Source organism: Pelophylax lessonae (genome assembly GCF_965119305.1).
Source record: "Pelophylax lessonae genome assembly, chromosome: 3".
NCBI lineage: Eukaryota > Metazoa > Chordata > Amphibia > Anura > Ranidae > Pelophylax > Pelophylax lessonae.
The window spans coordinates 398,076,171-398,098,435 of NC_138770.1; the positions used below are offsets into that span (position 1 = coordinate 398,076,171).

Sequence of the window (22,265 nt, forward strand, 5' to 3'; positions counted from 1 at the left end):
AAATTGCATTTTAGGACATGCTTAAAATGTGATTCAGAGGGGTTGATTTCCTTACTAAATAGAGATATAGCCTTTATTATAAAAGGCTAAGCCATGTTCACTTTGAATACTCAATCATTTGTAAACAACAAACAAACACAGGGGCGCACAGGCCTAGTGCATTATCCTTTGGTTGGTTTATTTAAAAGTAAAAAGATTAAAAATACTCGCAAACGAGTTCTTGGTTAAAAGCATATCACATAAGAAACGCAGTCCTCAGTAATTGGATCCGAGGGCTGCATCCCACGAACTGTAGGACCCTCCAGGCGGTACTCCCCCTTTTCCCTGATTGACTGATGGTCCCCTGGCCCTAGCCACTGTCTCTCCCTTGCCCTCCCCGCCACCCCCCTGGGTGGCCTATGGATGCCCCATAGGTATTGTTGCCTCCCCCCTGGACCACGACCGCTTGTGGGCCGGTTTCCTTGCAGTGTGCCCCCCAGCCGCCGTTGCTTGGAGAGCCTTGGATTTTCGACGGGCCCTCACACTACTGTTGACTATGGTTTAGGGCCCATTACCACTTCTCAGGCGGTGTCCTGCTGGGGGCGGAGGGAGTAGCATGTTATTTGCTTTTGGGGGCGGGGGGCGGTGGGGGGGAACCTGCTGAATGTACTGTTGAGGCTACTGCTTTGGGCATGTTAATATGGGTCTGGTTCTGCATTGATTGTCACCTACGGTAACCATTTCCCCATCCGACTGGACACCTGACCCTGGGGCCTCAGTTCCCGTTCTATTTTCAGGGCTGACACCGTCGGGTCACATCTCCAGCTTCTCTCATAGAGTTCACCGCTTCCACTTCCCCGAACTAGGTTGCGCTTGGTTGCGCACGGTTACGTTTAACCACATTGTAGTATTTGTCCTGATACACGGTTTACTTGATTCTGTCTGTGCTCCTCTCGTTTCCCTCCCTCTACTCTCATCCCCCTTTACCTCACAGGTTTTATCCAAGTCCATTTGCTTCTCCTCCTCTTTTCTCCCCCCCCCTCCCTTTTCCTCCCCCCCTTTTTTTTTTCTTCTCTCCTCTTTCCATCTCTCCTTGTGGCCGGACCGTGGGCGCCAGTGTTAGCCATGCCGGCCCTACCTGCGCGCCCGCCACCGGGGTACCAGCTGACCTCACTGAATGTTCGGGGGCTTTCCACCCCTGAAAAGCGATCCCGGTTGTTGTCCGACCTCAAACGCAGTCGCTCCCACGTGGCCTTTCTACAGGAGACGTATTTCCGAGTGGACTCAGTTCCCAAGTTGTACAGTAGGGACTACCCTTGGGTGTATCACGCCCCCTCGCCCATACCGAAGTCCAAGGGGGTGAGTATTGTCATTTCCAAGTCTACCCCCTGGTCCTTCTCCGCGTTGCAGGCAGACCCCCTGGGCAGATTTTTGCTGGTAAAGGGCGCTATTGGACATCAGTTGGTTACATTGGTGAATGTATATCTACCTAATACTGACCAGTTGTCATTTTTGCAGCACCTAACTCCGATTGTCTTGGACTTCCGGGAAGGCTTTCTTGTTATGGGAGGCGATTTCAACTTTGCTCCTGAGCCCCTCCTCGACACCGCGAGAGGGTCCTCTCATCTCTCCTATGCACAGCTACGCAGACTGAAGTTGGAACTCTCCCTCCTCGACCTGGTGGATCCGTGGCGACTGATGCATCCAGGTGAGAGGGACTACACCTACTATTCTGCCACACACAACACCTATACCAGAATAGACCATTTCCTGATCCCTCAGAGCGCTCTCCCCCTGGTCACTTCCACTCATATTGCTCCCTTCTCCATGTCTGACCACTCCCCTGTCCACCTCACCATTAACTGGGTTTCTAGACCGCCGAGACCCCCGACTTGGCGACTGAACGAATCGCTCCTTCAGTGTCCAGAGGTGCGGGCGGAGATCGACGCGGCCCTGTCAGCATACTTTGCGGATAATGCAGACCCCTCCCTGTCGCCCTCGGTCGTCTGGGAGGCCCACAAGTGTGTCATCCGGGGGGTCCTCATTTGTGCGGGCTCTCGTCGAAAATGGAAGCGGGAGAGGGAGAGCGCCGTGGCTGCCCTCCTAGCTCGCATTGACACGTTGAACTCGTCCCATAAACGATCCCTGGCGGCGGAACACTTGGTGCCCCTCACTCGAGCTAGGGAGGAACTGAATACCCTGTTATTCCACAAAGCAGTGCGGAGCCTGGCCTGGACCAGGCGTCACTTTTATGAGTATTCAAACAAGCCTGGGACGATGCTGGCTCGTGCCCTGCGTGGTCCCAGGCGGCGCACCGTCATCGCCCAGGTGCAGTCGACCTTGGGGCGGAGGGTCCATACATTGGCGGCGAGTTTTGCGGTTACTACCGTTCTTTGTACAACCTTCGCTCCTCTGGTCCTCCTTCACCGGATTCGCCTGGTCTGGCTGCGGCCGCAGCCTACGTCCGGGGATCTGGCATGCCCTCCCTGTCGGAGGAACAAGCGGCCGACCTGGAGGGGGAGATTACAGAGGATGAACTAACCCTGGCTCTCTCCACCTCCAAGCCGCACAAGGCGCCGGGCCCCGACGGTTTTACTCTTCCCTATTATCAGCAGTTTGCGGCAAGTCTCAACGCTCCCCTTCTGGCTCATTTCAACGCTGTCAGGGAGGGCGGCTCTCTGCCCGCAGACTCCCTCCGGGCATATATTACCCTTCTACACAAGGATAGTAAGGATCCCACCTCCTGCGGCAGTTACCGCCCCATCTCCCTTCTCAATGCGGATCTTAAGCTATTCGCTAAGATTCTCACCAACAGACTTCTGCCCCACATACCGCACCTGATCCATTATGACCAGGAGGGTTTTGTACCGCTACGGGAGGCGAGGGACAATACGACCCGGGTGATTGACCTTATCCATTTCGCTCGTTCCTCTCGTCGCCCGATGGTGCTCCTCTCCACCGACGCCGAAAAGGCGTTTGACAGGGTGGCCTGGGATTTTATCAGGGCCACCCTGTCCCACGTTGGCCTGGGCCCCAAGCTGCTGCAGTGCATCCTGGCCCTCTACTCCTCACCCTCGGCGGCGGTACGGGTCAATGAATGGCGGTCAGATTTTTTCCCGATAACGAACGGTACTCGTCAGGGCTGCCCATTGTCCCCCCTGATCTTTGTTCTGGCCCTTGAACCGTTTCTCTGCACGCTCCGGGGGAATCCAGATATCACAGGCCTACAATTAGCAGGCGGCCACCATAAAGTGGCTGCTTACGCGGACGATTTGATTTTCTTTGTCACAAACCCCGTCACGTCACTTCCGAATATTCTGCACGCTCTCAATGTTTATGGTAAACTTTCAAATTACAAGATCAATCTCACTAAGTCTGCGGCACTTAATATCTCCTCCCCTGCGGCGGCCGAGCGCGCCCTCCGGTCCTCCTTCCCATTTCACTGGGCCGACAAGTCTCTGGTGTACCTGGGGATTCGCATCACGGCGGATCCACTCGACCTCTTTCAGGCAAATTTTCCTCCTCTCCTGGGAACCCTCAAGGCGGATATTCGAACTTGGCAGTTGCTAACGCTAACCTGGTTTGGGCGTTGCAGTGCCCTTAAAATGAACGTACTCCCCAGACTCCTCTATGTCCTCCAGGCTTTGCCGATTGCGGTCCCTATTACTTTTTTTACCCAGGTGCGGGCACTGTTTCGATCCTTCATCTGGGCCTCTAGATCCCCTAGGATCGGGATGCGGATCCTCTCCCTCCCCAAGGTGAGGGGGGGCATGGGTCTGCCGGACCTCCTCCGTTATTACAGAGCTTCTCTCACCCGACGATCGGGGCCACACTCCGAGAGACCCGACGAATACAACAGCACCCGTCGGTCGCCCCCTCGCCCTCCCCACTAATACCCGTCCTGGGCAACCCTGACTTTCCCCCGGGATGCACGAGTGCCAGAGTGCGGGCATTGGCCCAGTCTGGGAGGACCCGCCTCATGGATGTGTGGCCGCGGGGCGGCGTTCCTTCTCACGCGGAGATCGTGGCCTGGCCGGGGACTTCCTTCGACCCCCTCAGTGCTCTACAGATCCGACACTTCCTCCTCCATATGCAGAAAACAGGCTACACTCCTCGGCCACTGACGCCGTTCGAGGCCCTGTGTCGAGATGGTGACCCCCCCAGACATGCTCTGTCCTTCCTTTACTCCCTCCTTCTAGATCTGGACGGGGGATCACAATTGCCCTTCTTGAAACAATGGGAGCGCGACCTTGACGTCTCTTTCACGTCCAAGCAGATGGAAAAGATCCTGACCCCCGCCTACAAGGCCTCCCTGGCTTGCAAATCCCAAGAAATCAGTTACAAAATTCTCACCAGGTGGTACAGGGTCCCTGCGGTCCTCCACAAAATGAGCGGGGATTGCCCTGACAGGTGTTGGAGATGCGGCTCTGAGGGAGGGACAATGCTTCACATTTTTTGGGAATGCCCTTCACTGCGGGCATTCTGGAGCGAGGTAGCATCAGTCATCAAACAGCTTACTGCGGTTGAGGTGGGAGACGACCCTGCACTGTGCCTATTGCACCTTACAGGGAGGCCAATTCAGAAATACCGGAAGTCTTTGACAATCCATCTCCTCAATGCCGCAAAGGCCTGCATCCCAGCCTTGTGGAGACAGACTAAACCCCCCACTCGGAAGTTATGGTTCTCTAAGATAGTGGAAACCCACCGTATGGAGGACCTGACTGCAACTTTGAAAAACACCGAAGAACTCACAAGGGACCGCTGGCGGCCTTGGGTGCATTTCACATGTACGGACGCGTACTTACAGGCCATTGGTTAGGCTACGGCGGTCTGTTGGGCCTTCGCCGGGTAGGTGCCTTGGTGTCCACGTCCCGGCCCTCCCCCCCTTTTTTTTTCTTCTCTCTCCCCCTTCTTCAACTTGTACCTTCCGTTCTTTCCTCCATCCCTCCCCCCCTCTCCCTTCCCGTGTCCCCCCTTCTCCCCCTTTTGTTCTTACGTGGCTGTTTATTCATTGCCAGTTATGTTACCTGTCATTCATTGCTGTATCTGGACCCGCCTCTCCTAGGCGATATGCAAGGTGTCCTCGGTTAGGGGTTGGCGGCACATCTTTGCGCCTCCCCTGGCATGCAAATGCACCGAGTGCACCTTCCTTTGCTATATTTTTGCAGATTGTTCTCATGAGGCACCTGCATAGATCTGTACATGGTCACAGCGTATTTGTCATCACCATGTTCACTTTCGTGCCTGACTGCTGCTGTATTTCACTGTTGACTTTTTCTGTTAACTGGAGTGACTTTGTTCCCGTCCTCCTACTGCCTTTTTGTACGGTGCTTTGTTCTCAATAAAGAAATTAAAAAAGAAAAAATTGGATCCGAGGGTAATTTGTCCCTTGAATTCGTAATGGCTAACGCGTTTCGAGGCTTAGCCTCTTCCTCAGAGCCTGGGGCTGGGGGGCTGCTGCAGAAAGAAGGTTTTTTACCTTCATGCATAGAATACATGAAGGTAAAAAACCTTGAGCCTTTACAACCACTTTAAATCAATGCCAGTCCATACAATACAGTTTCAATGCAGTACATTCTGCTGTCAAAAGCAATGGGCCATTACACAATCAAAAAATGATATTGCTTGTAATTTTGCAGTAACATTTTTTAGTTTGACAATTTTAGAAAATTGCATCTGTGGATTAAAATGTTTATTCACATTAAATTACAATATCGTTTGTTTAGTAATAAAAAAGTTACACAATTTTTTGGGTGAAAGTGCAGTTTTCCTTTAACACAGAACAGAAAAATGTGCAGCCAGGTAGCAAAGCAGCAGCAGGAGCATATGGTTCCCGCTACACTCAGTAAATCCAGGAAGAGAGGGGAGCAGGGCTGCCAGCAGGGACAGAGCTAAATCGTGAAAGGTGTCAGGTAAGTTTTTGGGGGGAAGGAAGTAGTGGGGTGTGTTTTACCTTAATTCAAAGAGTGCATTAAGCTAAAAATACCTAGACTTTAAAGACCTTATTTCTGTATAGGCATAAGTACTTTTTATGCAAAATTTAGGAATGTTTTAATTTCTCTTTAGCATGAAATATTTTGCTTTAGTTTCACTGGTCCTTTAAAATGTATCTTTAAAATAAACAGCTGTTTACTTCTGATCAAACATATTCATGTATTAAAAAACATTTAGAAAAGCATTTATGCCTTTTTTTTACCTATTTTGACTCTTCCTCTCTCAGGACCTTCCCCCATTACAAGGATGTTTGCTGGCTTCTGCAAGACATAAAATCGATTTAATTAAGCTAATAAATCTCTTTATTGTCCCTTTTTAAACTTACATTTATGATTGCATAGAAAATGGGTTCAGTCTTAGCAAGGTTAACCCTTTTAAGTCTATATAACCAGATCAATTTTCGAAATGTTAGTATGCGTCTGTTTACTTAGCAATATACCTTTAGATGTTTTAAAAAGTTTTAACAGGGTATATAAGGTTTTAATTTGGTATTTACTACTAAAATGGCATGCATATTTTCATTATACATTTAGGAATGTGAAAACATGCATTAACGTATATATATTTTAATAGCTTTAAGTATTACACTGGTAAACTAGCTGAAAAAAAAGTGCAGTTTTCAAAGTGCTATTCTTTTCCTTTTGCCATGTAATGGCTATAAACAATTACATAATTAAATATAACACTATGCACATCATTTATAATTAATTACATTAGTGATTTAATAAATCATGCCACAACTTAATCTAGTTCTTCAATTAGGGGTCTAAACTGGGGACATTTGTAAAAAAATAAATAAAAAATATGCTTTTATACATTATTTAAATTACAAAAAAATGTACATATAACAATGTACAAAACAAAGTGGTCTCCCTGCAAACCTCAAAATTCTCTGTAGGGAGAGAAGAGCCATAGAACAAGAGGCAGTGGACTTTTTTTTCACAACACTTCCCTTGATCACCATGATTGATTGATTAAACTAGGTGTCGGAAGTGACACATATGAAAGCATACGGCTTCTTTGAAAAAAAGGATTTTTTTTACTCACTGTAGAGGTATTTGGGTTATAATACCATCTACAAGAGGATCTGGACACTGACAAACAAGAAAGAAAACTATGACCCGCCTGGTATGACCCAACCTATTCCCAGTTTTATAACAAAGCAGTACCAAGATCAAAATAGACTTAAAGGGGTTTGACTTCTCTCTAAATGAACGGTAAGAAAACATTTTTATAGAGAGTACAAAAATCATGTTTTTTTTTCTTTTTCATGGAGGGACACAAGATTTATAGACTTTTGGGTTGTTCAAAAAGAGGTCCAAAACAGGGGTGGGCAACACGGCAAAAAAAAAAAAAAAAAACTGCCAAAAGCCTAACTATAGATAACCTCAAACAACAAAAAGGAACAGCAGCGCAGGATACTCATTAAAAAGTTAAAAGTAATTTATTGCACAAATAAAAATAGCACAATTACATTTTAGGCTCTTGACAATGAGCATGGGATAGGTGGTAACACCATAGGAAGGCTTGCGGTTATGACAAAGAATGTATGAACCTTTGAAACATGTTACCGCCCCCTGCACCACCCCCATGTCTCCTACAGCATTTAGGGGTTGCCATGAGGCAGGGAACAGTAGTGGAGAATGCCAGACACTGGCGGCTCTGACAGCTGTCAAACCAGGCTTCCTTCATGCCAGCTCACATATCACAGCTGCTGACACTTGCAAGCCTTCCTATGGTTTTTCAACCTATTCCATGCTGACTGTCAAGAACCTAATATGTAAGTGTGCTATTTTTATTTGTGCAATAAATTACTTTTAACTTGCTAATGAGGATCCCGTGCTGCTGTTCTTTTTTGTTGTTTGAGCTCTTTGGATCTTCCCGGATCTTTTGCTGCAAGCTGCAGGATCCCTTTTGCACGACCATTGGTCTACATCTGCATCCTTTGGACAACTTGATTGAGGCCATTGAGGGCTGTAACTTGTTGTGTGCTGGAATGGTCTGTTTTTACCTTGTACAACTATAAATAACCTGGGGACTGACTGCAGCTCAAAGCACTGCCTGAAGGTCCTTACAGTCAAAACTAGTGTAAAAAGAGGCCAAAACATCCATTTGATTGAAGGTGTGAACAGAAGACCAGATGGCAGTCTTGCAAATCTGGAAAACAGTTGCCTAATGACAAAAGGTCTGGGAAGCACTGATAGATCTAGCAGTGTGTGCCTTGACAGAAGAAGGTCTAATTCAGGGAAATCATGAAACATTAAGCTGGTTTCTTTGCGGACACAATAACGGATGAATAAGAAAGTGTAAATCTTTCTAATGGAGGCAGTGGCTGTGAGAAAGGCACACATAGCTTGCACAACATCAAGACAGCATAGGGAAATCTTCTGATGTATTAGGTTCTGTCAAAGGGATAGATATGCTATGTTCTGGCTAAGGTGAAAGGCAAAAATCAAACTAAGGAAGGAAGGTTTTAATACCACCTTGCCCTTGTGTAAGACCAGGCGGCTAGTTCAAACACATGCCTTGCAGAGGTGATAGCTAGTAAAAGAGTTACATTTTTCTCAGAAAAAAAAAACATCCATCCTTCTAGAAAACTAGCAGGAAAAAGAGGCATGCTGGTAGTGGGACAGGTTATACCAGACTGATCAATGTTTTCTTGTTTGCCAGTGTCCAAATTTTCTTGTAAGTGGCAGTATCAGGCCTTTTGCACACTGTACTGATGTCAATCCTGGCAGAAAAAAACATGAAGATGGTCTTTATATAATTTCTGGGCTGTATTTGCCAGTATGCACACACTAGCAGGAATGGTGGCATTTGCACCGGATATGCAAGAAATTTCTGCGTATTTGCACAAATTTGCAAGTATAAAGACAAATACTGTAACTACTGTAACTGTAATACGGCAACTCAAGATTTCTGGGTTGGTTTTTTTTTTGGCTGATTAATATGCAGAGCATGTTCACGCGCCTGTGTGTACAGGCACATAAAATTAAAAAAATAAAAAAGGGCTGCATTTAGATATGTAAAAAAAAAATGCTTGTATGCCTGAAAACTGAGACAGCAGTTTGCAAGAGGCCTAAACCAAATGTCCTGAATCCTGTGTCCCTCAATCAGCAAGAAATAAACACTTTGACTGATGTCCTCCACCACCTTCTCTAAGGAAATTAGCTGGCAAGCTCAATACCATCCTGATGAAGATAACCACTTATAAGCTGTATCCTAATTTCTGTGTGAAGCATCCTTGCTTCACCACTCTGAATGAGGAGAAAGAACATAAGTATTCCTAGCCCCAACACGTACATTTTCAGTATTTTGTAGTATGACAACCTCAAACGTTTTGTTCATTTATGTACACAAAATAGCCCATAATATTGTAAATAAGCTGAAGTGCACAAATTGCCTTGAGAAGGTACAAAATTTGTTGATTGGAGGGCACCTGTGTGCAATTAAAATGCCTCAGGATCTTAAAACACACTGAACAAAAGTTTTTTTAAGAGCTGAACTCAAAGATCTAAGACCTTTTCTATGTACACAAAAGGCCTATTTCTCTCAAATATTGTTCACAAATTTGTCTAAATCTGTGTTGGTGAGCACTTCTCCTTTCAATTGGTGTGATTCTGCACACTCCAATTTTTGTAAAATCGAACCAGATATGGTCAAGCACTTTATAAATGGTCAGTGCTATATAAATACCTACAAAAAACAAATATATGGTACAAAGCCAACACTGCTTATTACCCTTAGAATATCCCAATGGTGAAGTACAGTTCTTGTTATATACGGAGGGGAAGCTTTTCTTTGGCAGGGTCAAAACCCCTTTTGTCTTCAATACACTTGAGATTAGTTCATAGGCTCATCTTCCAATAAGACATTGACTTTAAACACACGGTCCACTACTGTAGAACTAGAACAATTCTTTTTACCAACAATTTTTGTCCAACCCAACATATCTTTAGCATTTTTGCCAAAATAAATGGGCAAAAATTGCAGATACTAAATGTACCAAAATAATAAAGTCTTACCTCCATAAAATGCCCAGCAATAACTGCAGTCAAAAAGTGACTTTATCAAGTACTTAGGGAGCTAAAAATGTATGCAACCAACAAATGCTAGCTTTTTGTTTTATTAATAAAATATTATGCAAAGTGTTATGTATTTTGTGTAAATAAATGGTACAATACCAATCAATTCATTTTTAATTGAGGTTTCAATGCTTTCAAGCATGGAATATTGAGAAGAGATGAGTGGGGGTAAATAGTATGCAAAGCACTGTTTAGCAACTCTCCACGGACAGGTTTAACTTAAAGCGCATCTATTGTAAAATCCTAAAATCATATATTCAATTTCACATTGTATTTCAAATATTATTAACTTACTCCTATTACTCTGAATGATCTTCAAGTTTGTAAACTTACTTTGTGAAGATTCCCACACCTTTTTACTTCCTTGAATTCTGTGATATGCATTCACTATGTTCAAACTCAAAAAGCCTAGCATATAAAAATATTACTGGTACACCTTTAAGTGGCATTACACTACATAAAAACAAAACCAGGGTGCGCATACCCATGCACCAAAAAGCCACAGGGTTAAACCCTAAATTTTATTAGGATCTTTTTTTTTTTTTTTTAAACAAAAACTGTACATTTACTTATAAGGAGAGAGGTAGGGGCTTCTTCTGTTTGTGTGTGATTAGGCCCTTGATACGAGTCTGAATCCTATATAAATAACTGTTTATATCATACTGTATAGTTTTCATGATGGTGGGATAGATAACAGCCTCATACATTTTTGGAGATAATAAAAGTATTGATGTGCCATGTGTAAATTTAATTGGGAGGTTTTGGTACAGTCTTATAGGGTTTTGGCAAAGTAATAAAAGAATCAGGTCTTCATTCTTAACGCTAGAGATAATGCAGTAGGAGAATTCCTGCTGTGTCACTTTGCTTACCTTTGTGGGTGCCTTCTCCTTTTTGTCCACTGGATAGTGGCACCCCTGGGGTCTGTGGGGACTTCCACATGTGCGGACGTGATGATATCATGACGCCGTGTGCGTGATGATGTTCTCACACAGGAAGGGGTGGGTGTAGTGGCCATCTTTGTTTATGAATAGAGGATATTAAGGGCAAAGCTGACATTTTTGCTGCTGACCATGAGGTAACTGACATACATATCACTTTTTCCCACTTTATGCACCCCTGATGAAGCTCTCCATTTAGAGAGCGAAACATGTTGGCTTTTTTTTTTTTCACTAGTATGTTTTAGTGTTTGGCAGGGATATGTTTTGAGGAGAGAGCTGGGGACTCCATATTTTTCTCAGCAAGTCTCATCTATGAGGGAAGTAAGCACAAGTGCAACTTGGGCAGAGGCTAGAGCAGTTGATGTGCAGGGCTTCAGGCCGTTTAGTTCTCTTCAGTACTCACTGCAGAATAGAGAATAGAGCCAAAGCCTGTTTCTAGTACATGAGGGCACATATATTGAGCCTCCTTTGTTTATGCCTTTGTAATGATGGATGCTAGCCTTGTGGACAAACATTCAGAGATATAAATTAGTACATCTGGACCTAGGGATGTAGATAAGGGGGGGGTTAGGGGGGATGACCCCCCCCCCCCCAGAGCATCAGTGTACAATATACATTTTTTTTGCTCCGCACCAGGCGGTAATGCATTGTTATTTTAATACTGCTGCCTGCTGTTACTCCACCTGACCACCTGGAGCACTGCCCGGGCTGTAGGCTTGGCTTGGGATGAGGGAGACTCTGGCTGACAGTGCTCTCGTCTGTCTGCTCCACCTCCACACCTCCTCTCTAGTCCAGACTGAGACTCCAGAGAGTCTTGACTTGTCCAGCCAGTTACAGAAGCTTCCAGGACAGCAGCACTGAGAGCAGAGTGGGAGGGAGTGGTTAGCACCTATCCCACCCCTGACAAAAAAGATTGTCTCCCCCTCTGTTCAAGCTGCCACTTCCTGCCTTTGGCTTTCGCTTGGGGAAGGAGCTGCCTGAGCCTGATTCTGAGTGCTGTTAGCTCAGCTGAGCCTGCCTTCATGCTTGCCAGTACCACATGGAAGGATCATCTCAATTTTCTCTGAAGTGCTGCTGTGCTGTGCTGGAGTCTGGACCTTGACCTTAACTCCAGGAGGACAGGCCACCAAAAAACCAGGTGTGTGTCTCTCTCTGTGTGCTGTGTTCTAGATCTGAACTTCAACCATGGATCAAGTTCAGGGCTGCTAGAACAGTTGGAGTTCAGTTTTTTCTTCTGTTCTTTTATAAACTCTTTCATAATATCTCTTCTTATCCTTCTCTTATTTCATGCTTACAATGCATACCTCAGTCTCAACATTAGAGTGTAAAATACAGTAGGTGTACGGTAGATGATCTCTTACAAAAGCCAATCCTGCCATTCTGGATATAAGCACAGTGGACAGGATGGATTTTTTTGCTGACAAAACGCAGCACGTGTGTTTGTGTTCTATTCATTTTTAGTGACACCAAAATGTGGTGTAGTTTTGCTGTGATTGTTGAGCGATTTATCACACAAGGATCCAAAACCACACCATGTTTTGGTGCCACTAAAAATTAATGGAACACAAACACACGTGCTGCGTTGCAGTGTGATTTGGAATTGCAGGCAGAATCACGGAGATACTGCCAGCCCGTGATCCCAAATCACTACATGTAAACAAGGCCTTAATGACATCGACTAAGGCTGAACTGAGTCTTCCATTGCTATTGTGATACTGTTGTGTTTGCCGGGTGCACAGCATTCTAAGTATCTTCTCTTTTTCTGTATGTATGGACTCTGCTGTGTCTGCAAAGTACCACTTCTCTTGTCCTGTATGCCTGTTTAACAAAAAAATCAGTGTGTGCATTGCTGCTTCCTTTCACAAGATGGTGCCCTTTGCACCTGCCCAGTAAGATTGGCTATTACAGGGCACCACCCTGTGGGCAGTCCAATGGTTTAGAGCACTGTCCACTGTGTTCTGGTAAGGGGGGGGGGGGGGACACAATATCACAGCTGGGGAGATCGCTGTACTAACACAGCGAGTTTTAGTACAGTGATCTGTCTGTTTTTTTTCCTTCAGCCAGTACCCAGCTTTAGATTGAACAACAGCCAACCAAACTGGGCAATGTTCATAAGAATTGGAAGAAGGCAAAACTGAAATCAAGCTCAACTTTCAAGAGGATCTGAGAAAATAGAACTAAGAATGTAATTGCTTACTATGAGCAACACATAGTTTTTTACTTTTTCCAGCTTTTTTTTTAAATTTGGCACAATTTGTTTTATTTAAAAAGACTTTTACTTAGTACCTACTGCTGAACCCCCCCCCCCAGGAACAAAAATGTATCAACGGCCCTATCTGTACCAGAATATATGTGCCATTATTATGCTGGTAGGCCTCTTTGTATATGTACAGAGTATTAAGGAACCCCTACCTCTCTCCTTATAAGTATTACATATAACGTTTTTGATTTAAAAAATATGTTTTTTATGAAATCGTAATAAAAGCTTTTTTGGTGCCTAGGTATGGACACTCTTGTTTTGTTCTTGTGTAAATTATTCACTATGCTCTGTTGAAAGGCAATGCTGTGTCACAAAATCCACAATGCCGGTGTTCCGTGAAAAAAACCTACCAATGAAAATTTCATACCCTCGTCACTTCCGGTCAGCGAACAGCTGTGGACCTTACTAGTGCGCATGCTCGGAGGGTATGGAATGTATGGAATGTGTGTTATAACGTTACACCGCATCAGCTGTTGCGGAGGTTACATTAAAACATCTCCGCTGCAACATAAATCATCTCCGCTCCTACCCCTGTCACTTCCCTGATGTCGGCTACTAAATGTAAAAGCGGATCACGGAGCCAAAATCTCCGTGATTTAGTTTTCATACACCCGCCGCCGCTTTTACATTTATTAGCCAAGATCAGGAAAATGACAGGAGTAGGAGCGGGGATGATTCATGTTGTAGCCAAGCTCTTTTAATGTAACCGCTGCGTCGGTGTAACGTTACACACACTACCGTCATAATTTCATACCCTCCGAGCATGCACACTAGTCTGCTCCTCAGCTGTTCCATTTCGTTTCTAATAGGAAGTGACGTGGGTATGCATTTCTCACGGGGTATGCTTTTCTCACGTTACACCTGCCTTCTGAACTACTGAGGTAATGGGTGGGGGACTTTTAGGAGGCGGAGTTATTACAGAATCACTGCTTGCAGGCAGCTAGGTAACAGAAATATGTAGTCCTTAGAAATGGAAAGTAAACAGCCTAGGGGAAACTGCAAAGCAGAGAGGGGGCTGACTAGAGCTCCACGCCAGATTTTTTTTTTTTTTTACTGAACTGTAATGTAACAAAAACCAATATACACAACTCGTGGAAGTTGAGGTCACATGTTTCCTGTCACATCTGCATTTCTCAAGGGTATGTGGCTGCAGACTAGGGCTCCACTCTTGACAGGAATTAAAAAAAAAAAAAAAAAAGTTGAGTGGAGGTCACGTTTCCTGTCAAAAGTGGGACTCCAGTCTGCAGCCAGACCCCCTTGGAGAGGAGTGGAGGTCACATGTTTCCGGTCAAAAGTGAGGCTCCAGTCTGCAGCCAGACCCCCTTGGAGAGGAGTGAATGTCACATGTTTCCTGTCCAATGTGGGGGTGTTCCGTGAAAAAACCATACCCGTGAGAAAACCATACCCTCGTCACTTCCGGTGCTACTACGGAGGGTATGGATTTCTCACGGTCCTTACACTTGCCGCCGTTACATTAAAACAAATCCTCTGCAACATCACTCATCTCCGCTCCTTCCCCTGTCACTTCCCTCATGTCGCCTAATAAATATAAAAGCAGATCACGGAGCCGAGATCGGCGTCATTTTCATCTCATACACCCGCCGCCGCTTTTATATTTATTAGGGGAGATCAGGGAAGTCACAGCGATAGAAGAGGAGATGTTTAATGTTGCAGCCGAACTGTTTTAATTATACCGCCGCAAGTATGACATTTCACACAGTGCCGTGAGTTTTTCCTACCCTCTGAGCATGCGCACTTGTGTTCTTCTTTGCTGTTCTGTTACGTCTCCGGGGCTCTGAGCATGCGCACTGCTGCGCTGCTCAGCTGTTTGACACAGGAAGTGACGAGGGTATGGTTTCTTCACGGGGTATGGTTTTTTAACGTTACAGGGGCTCCAGTCTGCAACCAGACCCCCTTGGAGAGGAGTGGAGGTCACATGTTTCCTGTCAAAAGTGGGGCTTCAGTCTGCAGCCAGACCCCCTTGGAGAGGAGTGGAGGTCACATGTTTCCTGTCAAAAGTGGGGCTTCAGTCTGCAGCCAGACCCCCTTGGAGAGGAGTGGAGGTCACATGTTTCCTGTCAAAAGTGGGGCTCCAGTCTGCAGCCAGACCCCTTGGAGAGGAGTGGAGGTCACATGTTTCCTCTCCAATGTGGGGTGTTCCGTGAAAAAACCATACCCGTGAGAAAACCATACCCTCGTCACTTCCGGTGCACCTACGGAGGGTATGGACTTCTCACGGTACTTACACTTGCCGCGATTACATTAAAACAGCTCCTCTGCAACATAAATCATCTCCGCTCCTTCCCCTCTCACTTCCCTGCTCTCGGCTAATAAATATAAAAGCGCATCACGGAGCCGAGATCTCCGTCATTTCGAATTCATACACCCGCCGCCGCTTTAATATTTACTAGCCGATATCAGGGAGGTGACAGGGATAGCAGAGGACATGATTGATGTTGCAGCCGAACTGTTTTTATGTAACCGCCGCAAGTATAACATTACACACAATACCGTGATTATTTCATTCCCTCCGAGCATGCGCACTCCTCAACTTCACAGCTGTTCAATGGTGTTTTCGGGGCTCTGAGCATGCGCACTGTTACGCTGCTCAGCTGTTTCGGACAGGAAGTGACGAGGGTATGGAAATCTAACGAGGTATGGAATTCTAACGTTACATGGGGATCCAGTCTGCAGCCAGACCCCCTTGGAGAGGAGTGGAGGTCACATGTTTCCTCTCCAATGTGGGGTGTAACGTTAAAAAACCATACCCAGTGAAGAAACCATACCCTCGTCACTTCCTGTGAGAAACAGCTGAGCAGCGAAGGAGTGCGCATGCTCAGAGAGCCGGAAACATCATGGAAGAGCAGAGAAGATGACAAGTGCGCATGCTCAGAAGGCATGAAATAATTACGGTAGTGAAAGTAATGTTAAACTTGCGGCGGTTACATAAAACAGCGTGGCTGCACTATGAGACATCTCCGCTCCTATCCTTGTAACTTTCCTGATGTGGGCTAATAAATATGAAAGCGGCGGCGGGTGTATGAGATGTAAATGTCGGCTCCGTGATCCGTTTTTATATTTATTTCCCCAGATCAGGGAAGTGACAGGGAGAGGAGCGGAGATCACTCATAGTGCAGAGGAGCTGTTTTAATGTAACGGCGGCAAGTATAACGTTAAACACACTGCCGTGAGAAATCCATACCCTCCGGAAGTGACGAGGGTATGGTTTTCTCACGGGTATGGTTTTTTCACGGAACATGGGGATCCAGTCTGCAGCCAGACCCCCTTGGAGAGGAGCGGAGGTCACATGTTTCCCGTCAAAAGTGGAGCTCCAGTCTGCAGCCAGTCCACCTTGGCAAAGCATGCAGGGAATCCAGGCAGTTGTGGAAAAAGCAGCCTTATATTGGATTGTCAAAAATAACTATTGTTTGTATTGCTATTACAATGCTGATTTATTAAAGTGAAAGCTTAGGATGTGACTATAAATTTAATTTAATGAGAAATGTTCCTTTTAAAATTAGAATAGGGGTAACAGTATAAATAACGTAGATAGATCACCTATATTGATAACAATATATAAGTACCATCATCACAAAAACAATGTACAATGTGCAATAACTCAATAACTAAGTGTATCCAACAGGACTTTCAAGGTATCAAGATATTTAGTAGTAGTAGTAATTGTTTAAAGATTAATTATTTCATTACAAACAATAGTTTAAAAAAACATAAATACAACTTGTATGGTTAAATGTAAAGATATAAAAACACCCTACAACTCCAGGCTCACGTCTCCCATATATCACTATGTATAACAACATATCTCAAAATGTTGCATGTTTTCATGGTATCAGCTTCCAGGTTTTTTTATTTTCTCAAAGCTTAATTAACCGCTTAAGGACTGCCCCACACACATATACTGCGGCAGCCCTTTAGCGCGAACTCATGTACCTGTACGTTATTTTTCTTTCAGGTCTAGGGGCACGCACGCGTGCTGCCAGCGACTTGCTCCCACTGTGATTAGACACAGCAGGAGCCAATCAACAGGTCCAGCAGACCCGATGTCCACTGGGACCCGCCTATTGTTCCCGAAGCAGATAGGATGGCGGTCTTCTTGCTATGAAAACAAGGCAGATTGCTGTTCTGTGACAGGAGAAGACAGAGATCTTGTGTTTCTGCTAAGCTGGAACACGGATCTCTGTATTTCTTACAGTACAAGCACCCCACACACAGTTAGAAAGCACTCCCTAGGGACACAAGTTTAACCCTTTGATTGCCCCTGATGATAACCCCATACCTGCTAGTGTCATTAATACAATAACAGTGCAAATTTTTGGCACTGATCACTGTATTAGTGTCACTGGTCCCCAAAATAAGTGCCAGTTAGTGTCCAAATTGTCTGCCGCAATGTGGCAGTCCCGCTATAAGTCACTGATCGCTGCCATTACTAGTAAAAAAATAAATAAATCAATAAACGTTTCATAAAAATATCCCATAGTTTGTAGATGGTTTGTGGGGAGAAAAGACATCAATTTTCTTTTGGGTACAGCGTTGCAAAACCACGCAATTGTCAGTTAACCACTTGCCGCTCCTGGGCAAACTGACGTAGTACTACGTTGCTCGCTCAGGAGACTCTAGGGGGCGAGCATGCGCCGCCGGCAGCGCTCTCCCGCCCCCGCTCGTCAGCTGGGGAGCCAGTGCGTGTGACAGGCGGCTCAGATGGCTCCCCCCGCTGACAGAGAAGGACGGACGGCTGATGTAAACACAGCCGTTTGTCCTCCCTGAAGTGATGTCATCCTGCTATATAGGATCACATGTCTCTGTGATGATCTCACAAGCCATGCCCCTCCACAGTTAGAATCACTCCCCTAGGCTTACATTTAACCCCTTGATCACTAATAGTATTAACCCCTTCCCTGCCAATGGCATTTTTACAGTATTACAGTAACAGTGCATATTTTTAGCACTGATTACTGTAGTAATGTCACTGGTCCCCCCAAAAGTGTCATAAATGTCAGTTAGGGGTCCGATCTGTCTGCCGCAATGTTGCAGTCCCGCAAAAAATCGCAGATCGTCACCATTACTAGTAAAAAAATAAAAAGAAACAATAAAAATGACATAAATTTTTCCCGCAGTTAGTAGACGAAGAAACTTTTGCGCAAACCAATCAAAATATGCTTATTGCGATTTTTTTTTAACAAAAATATGTAGCAGAAAACAAATTGGCCTAAAAATGTTAAAAAATTTTGATTTTTACATTTTTCTTTTGGGAATGTTATATAGCAGAATGTGAAAAATATATATATTTTTTTTCAAAATTGTCGCTCTTTTTTTGTTTATAGCGCAAAAAATTAAAAAAAATCGCACAGGTGATCAAATACCACCAAAAGAAAGCTCTATTTGTGGGGAAAAAGGACGTCAATTTTATTTGGGTACAGTGTCGCACGACCGCGCAATTGTCTGTTAAAGTAGCACAGTGCCGAATCGCAAAATAGGGCCTGGTCATTAAGCAGCAAAATTCTCCGGGGCTAAAGTGGTTAAAGTAACGCAGTGCTGTATCGCAAAAAAGGGCCTGGTCATAAAGGGGGTAAAACCACGATGCACAACTGCACCAGATTTTGCACTCTACAGTTTTAGTAAATCAACCTCAGAGTTATGGCTCATAGAACTCTTAATCATAGTTGTTATGCATTGTAGCAACATTCTGTAACTGCCTGCACAGCTGCATCATTTACTCACAGGAATCTGTGAATGAATAAACTAAAAGTCCTATCCACCACGAGACAGATGGACTTGTGGTATCAATAAACTGCGAGACTCGTGGTTCATTCACAATGCCTACAGCTCAGAAAATGTCTGCCAGTACAAAGGTATTGTAAGGGTGCCAGGAAACCAGACCACACGAAGATGCAAGGAAAATAATGCAGTTTATTAGGGCAACAACAATAAACGCACTGCAAGTGGGAGGAGCGAAATCAGGAACAGCCGGGGTCAAGTCCAGCAGCGGGTAGTCATCCAAGCTGGGATCGAGTCTAGAAGCGGCTAGTCATCCAAGTCGGGGTTGAGTCCAGTAGCAGGTAGTCCAGTCCTGTTTTTTGGCCTAGGCTCACAAATATGATTAAATAGTGAATTTTTCCTGTAGTTTTTTTTTTTTTTTTTTTAGGCATTGAGTGCTTTCCAGTGTGATGAGATACCTGAACAGGCCCAAAATATTTGGAACTTGGTGTCTATGCGTGCATTGCACCTCCAGCACAGTTTGCTCACTGAAGGATAGAGAGAATGTAAAATTTCAGGAGTACCAATGCAAAAGAATCTTACATACGCATATTCCTTATGTTGTACAAATAGTGTGTTATCCGCTTGGGTCCCTTTCAAGTTCTCTTTGAGCTCTGTTCCTAAATGCTCATTAACTCTCAATTGTTCAATACTTTCCAGTTATCACAAGAAATTCACAATTTTGTTAGCACTGCTTGTAAAAAAATCGTACTTATGAGTATAAGGACAAGGCAAATGTGTTTACTTGATTCAAATAAAAAAGTAAGAAGAAAAAGTGTTCATGTAAGAAAAGCAATATTGGTTTTTGGAACAAGCAAGTCAACATTAGTCATTTTACAAATGTTTTTTTTGTTCCAAAATAGTTTCCTTTACTGTAAAATCACAGTGGCAGCCGAGGACACAGCCCCATGATACTGCTCGGCTAAAAAGCATGGGTCTCCATGGGAACAAAAGCAGCTACACGTATAACTTACCATTATCAAAATATTGGACTGCAAAATCCCTGCAGGGAGTTTTTTTTCTAATTTACTATAAACCTTGGAAGAAAGATCTCCTATAGTGAGGTGGGAGAACAGAACAAAATAAACAATGTTTCTGCAAGATGAACCATTACCATCTCAATAACTTTGGATTAAAGCGGAGTTACGGCCTATTTTGCAACTTTAGAGATTCCGGGAGTGCTCGCTATGCTAATCAACAATTGAGCATTTTCAATTTTTTTCGGGGGTCCCTTACCTTATTTTCAGGGCATTTTTGATTGTACTTCCTCCTTCTCCCCCTCTGTGGCCATGGCCACTGACATCACTTCCACCTTTGCATTGCATCCTGGGAGCTGTTTGTCATCACTCCCAGGAGGATGGAATCAGGAAGAACTCCCAGAACACTCCCTGGAATCAGGAAGAAGGACACAGCAGATTACACTGCGGCTTCAGATGCCCACATCCAAGATGGCCACGCCCAGACAGCGTTTTTAAAAGTAAGATTTTGACTAAAATCTAATACCGTACACCTTGTAAGTATGAGAATAGCGGTTCTGTAAAGAGCGATGAAATAGTATTATAGGGGTATTTTTAGTTAAAAAAGGTATTTGAGGCCAGAACTCCGCTTTAAGAGAAATTTTGACTTACCTGTAAATTTCAGGACTTGGAGCACAGTATAAAGTATCCATAGATGCTGGGATGCTGAAGATCATACCTTCATGTGATTGGACACTGGCAAAGATTTTGAGGACAGGCCCCCCGGGTGCCTCTCCCCTAAACCTACCCTACTCAGTGAATCCTCAGTTTTGTAGCAAGCAATGCAGAGTAATCAAGCAATAGAAGGGAATGTGGCCTGTGTCCTGTCCTGTACTCAAATATGAGGCATTTACAGGCAAGTCAAAATGTATTTTTTCTTCAACCCAGTCACATAGGACACAGGTCCTTTCTTTTGTCTGTTTCCTTGTAGTGGGTGGTCCTAAAAGTGGTTGTAAAGTCAGAAGGTTTTTTATCTTAATCCCCTAATCCCCTAATACTTATCAGAGCCCCCTCTTTATCCCACGATGTCCACGAGTGCCTCAGCCGTCAGGGACTCTCTCTCCTGATTGGCTGAGACACAGCAGCAGCGCCATTGGTTCCTGCTGCTGTCAAACTCTGTTAGCCAATCAGGAGGGAGAGGGGGCAGGGCCGAACGGCAGCTCCGTGTCTGAATGGATACACCGAGCTGAAGCTTGGGTCGGGTGACCCAATAGCAAGCTGCTTGCTGTGGGGGCACCCAACAGGAGGGAGGGGCCAGGAGCTCCAGCCAGGGACCCGAGAAGAGGAGGATCTGGGCTGCCTTGTGCAAAACCACTACACAGAGAAGGTAAGTATAACATGTTTGTTATTTGAATAGAAAAAACAAGACTGTACAATTACTTAAATGCTGCAGAGTACTGCAATCATGTACTGAAGTGAACCCAGCTCTATGCAGAATTTTCCTGTGAGCACAGGTCAACCTGACAACGCAACCCCTTGAGGTGTTTCCACTGCGGCCTCACCGATACCGTTTCTTGATTAACGAGTACAGATACTTTCGGTCAAGTATTCGCCAGTACGAATACCGATACTTTGTGATGCAATTTGCGTCAATACAAAATAAATGGGCGCAAATTGCACTGCAAAGAATCACATGCGATTTGAACAGGAATGCAGTGCGATTCCTGTCCACATGCAGTTTCCCCCATCACTCTTGTGTGTGTGTGTGTGTGTGTGTGTGTGTGTGTATATATACACTCCAATAAAAAATAAATGGGCACAAATCACACTGCAAAGAATCGCAAGCAATTTAAACAGCAATGCGGTACAAATTCTGTCTGAATCGCATGCAATTTCCCCCACCGCTCGTGTGTGTGTGTGTGTGTGTGTGTGTGTGTGTGTAGAAAGGGAAGTGCCATCTAGTCGGCAGTTTTTTAAAAATGTTATAACTCACATTAAGTAAATATCTGGTCAAATGAAAAATCTGCATAGTGTCCCGTTCCCACTGATGATAGAAAATCATGGCTGCTGGGAGGTGTTCACAGGGCTGGAGAGTTTCCAAGACCTCTGTGAGTATAGGGCAGAAGTGATGTCAGCTTTGGGCCGCACCGCACATCTCCTCCAGCCCTGTGAGCACCTCCAGTGGCCGTGATTGGCTACCATCGGCAGGACCTGGACACTATGCAGATTTTGCCTTTGACCAGATATGTACTTAACCACTTAAGCCCCGGAGGATTTG

The 22,265-nt window shown here is 44.9% G+C and overlaps 1 protein-coding gene across 3 annotated transcripts in view; it reads right to left on the reverse strand.

Annotated features, from left to right (window-relative positions):
- CDK19 (cyclin dependent kinase 19) overlaps positions 1–22,265 on the reverse strand; it is a 420,668-nt gene that overhangs the window by 163,977 nt on the left and 234,426 nt on the right. For all 3 annotated transcript variants that reach the window (XM_082249930.1, XM_082249929.1, XM_082249928.1), the window contains exon 5: positions 6,176–6,233. In XM_082249930.1, the coding sequence (XP_082106056.1) occupies positions 6,176–6,233 (58 nt within the window). The remainder of the gene's footprint in view (positions 1–6,175; positions 6,234–22,265) is intronic.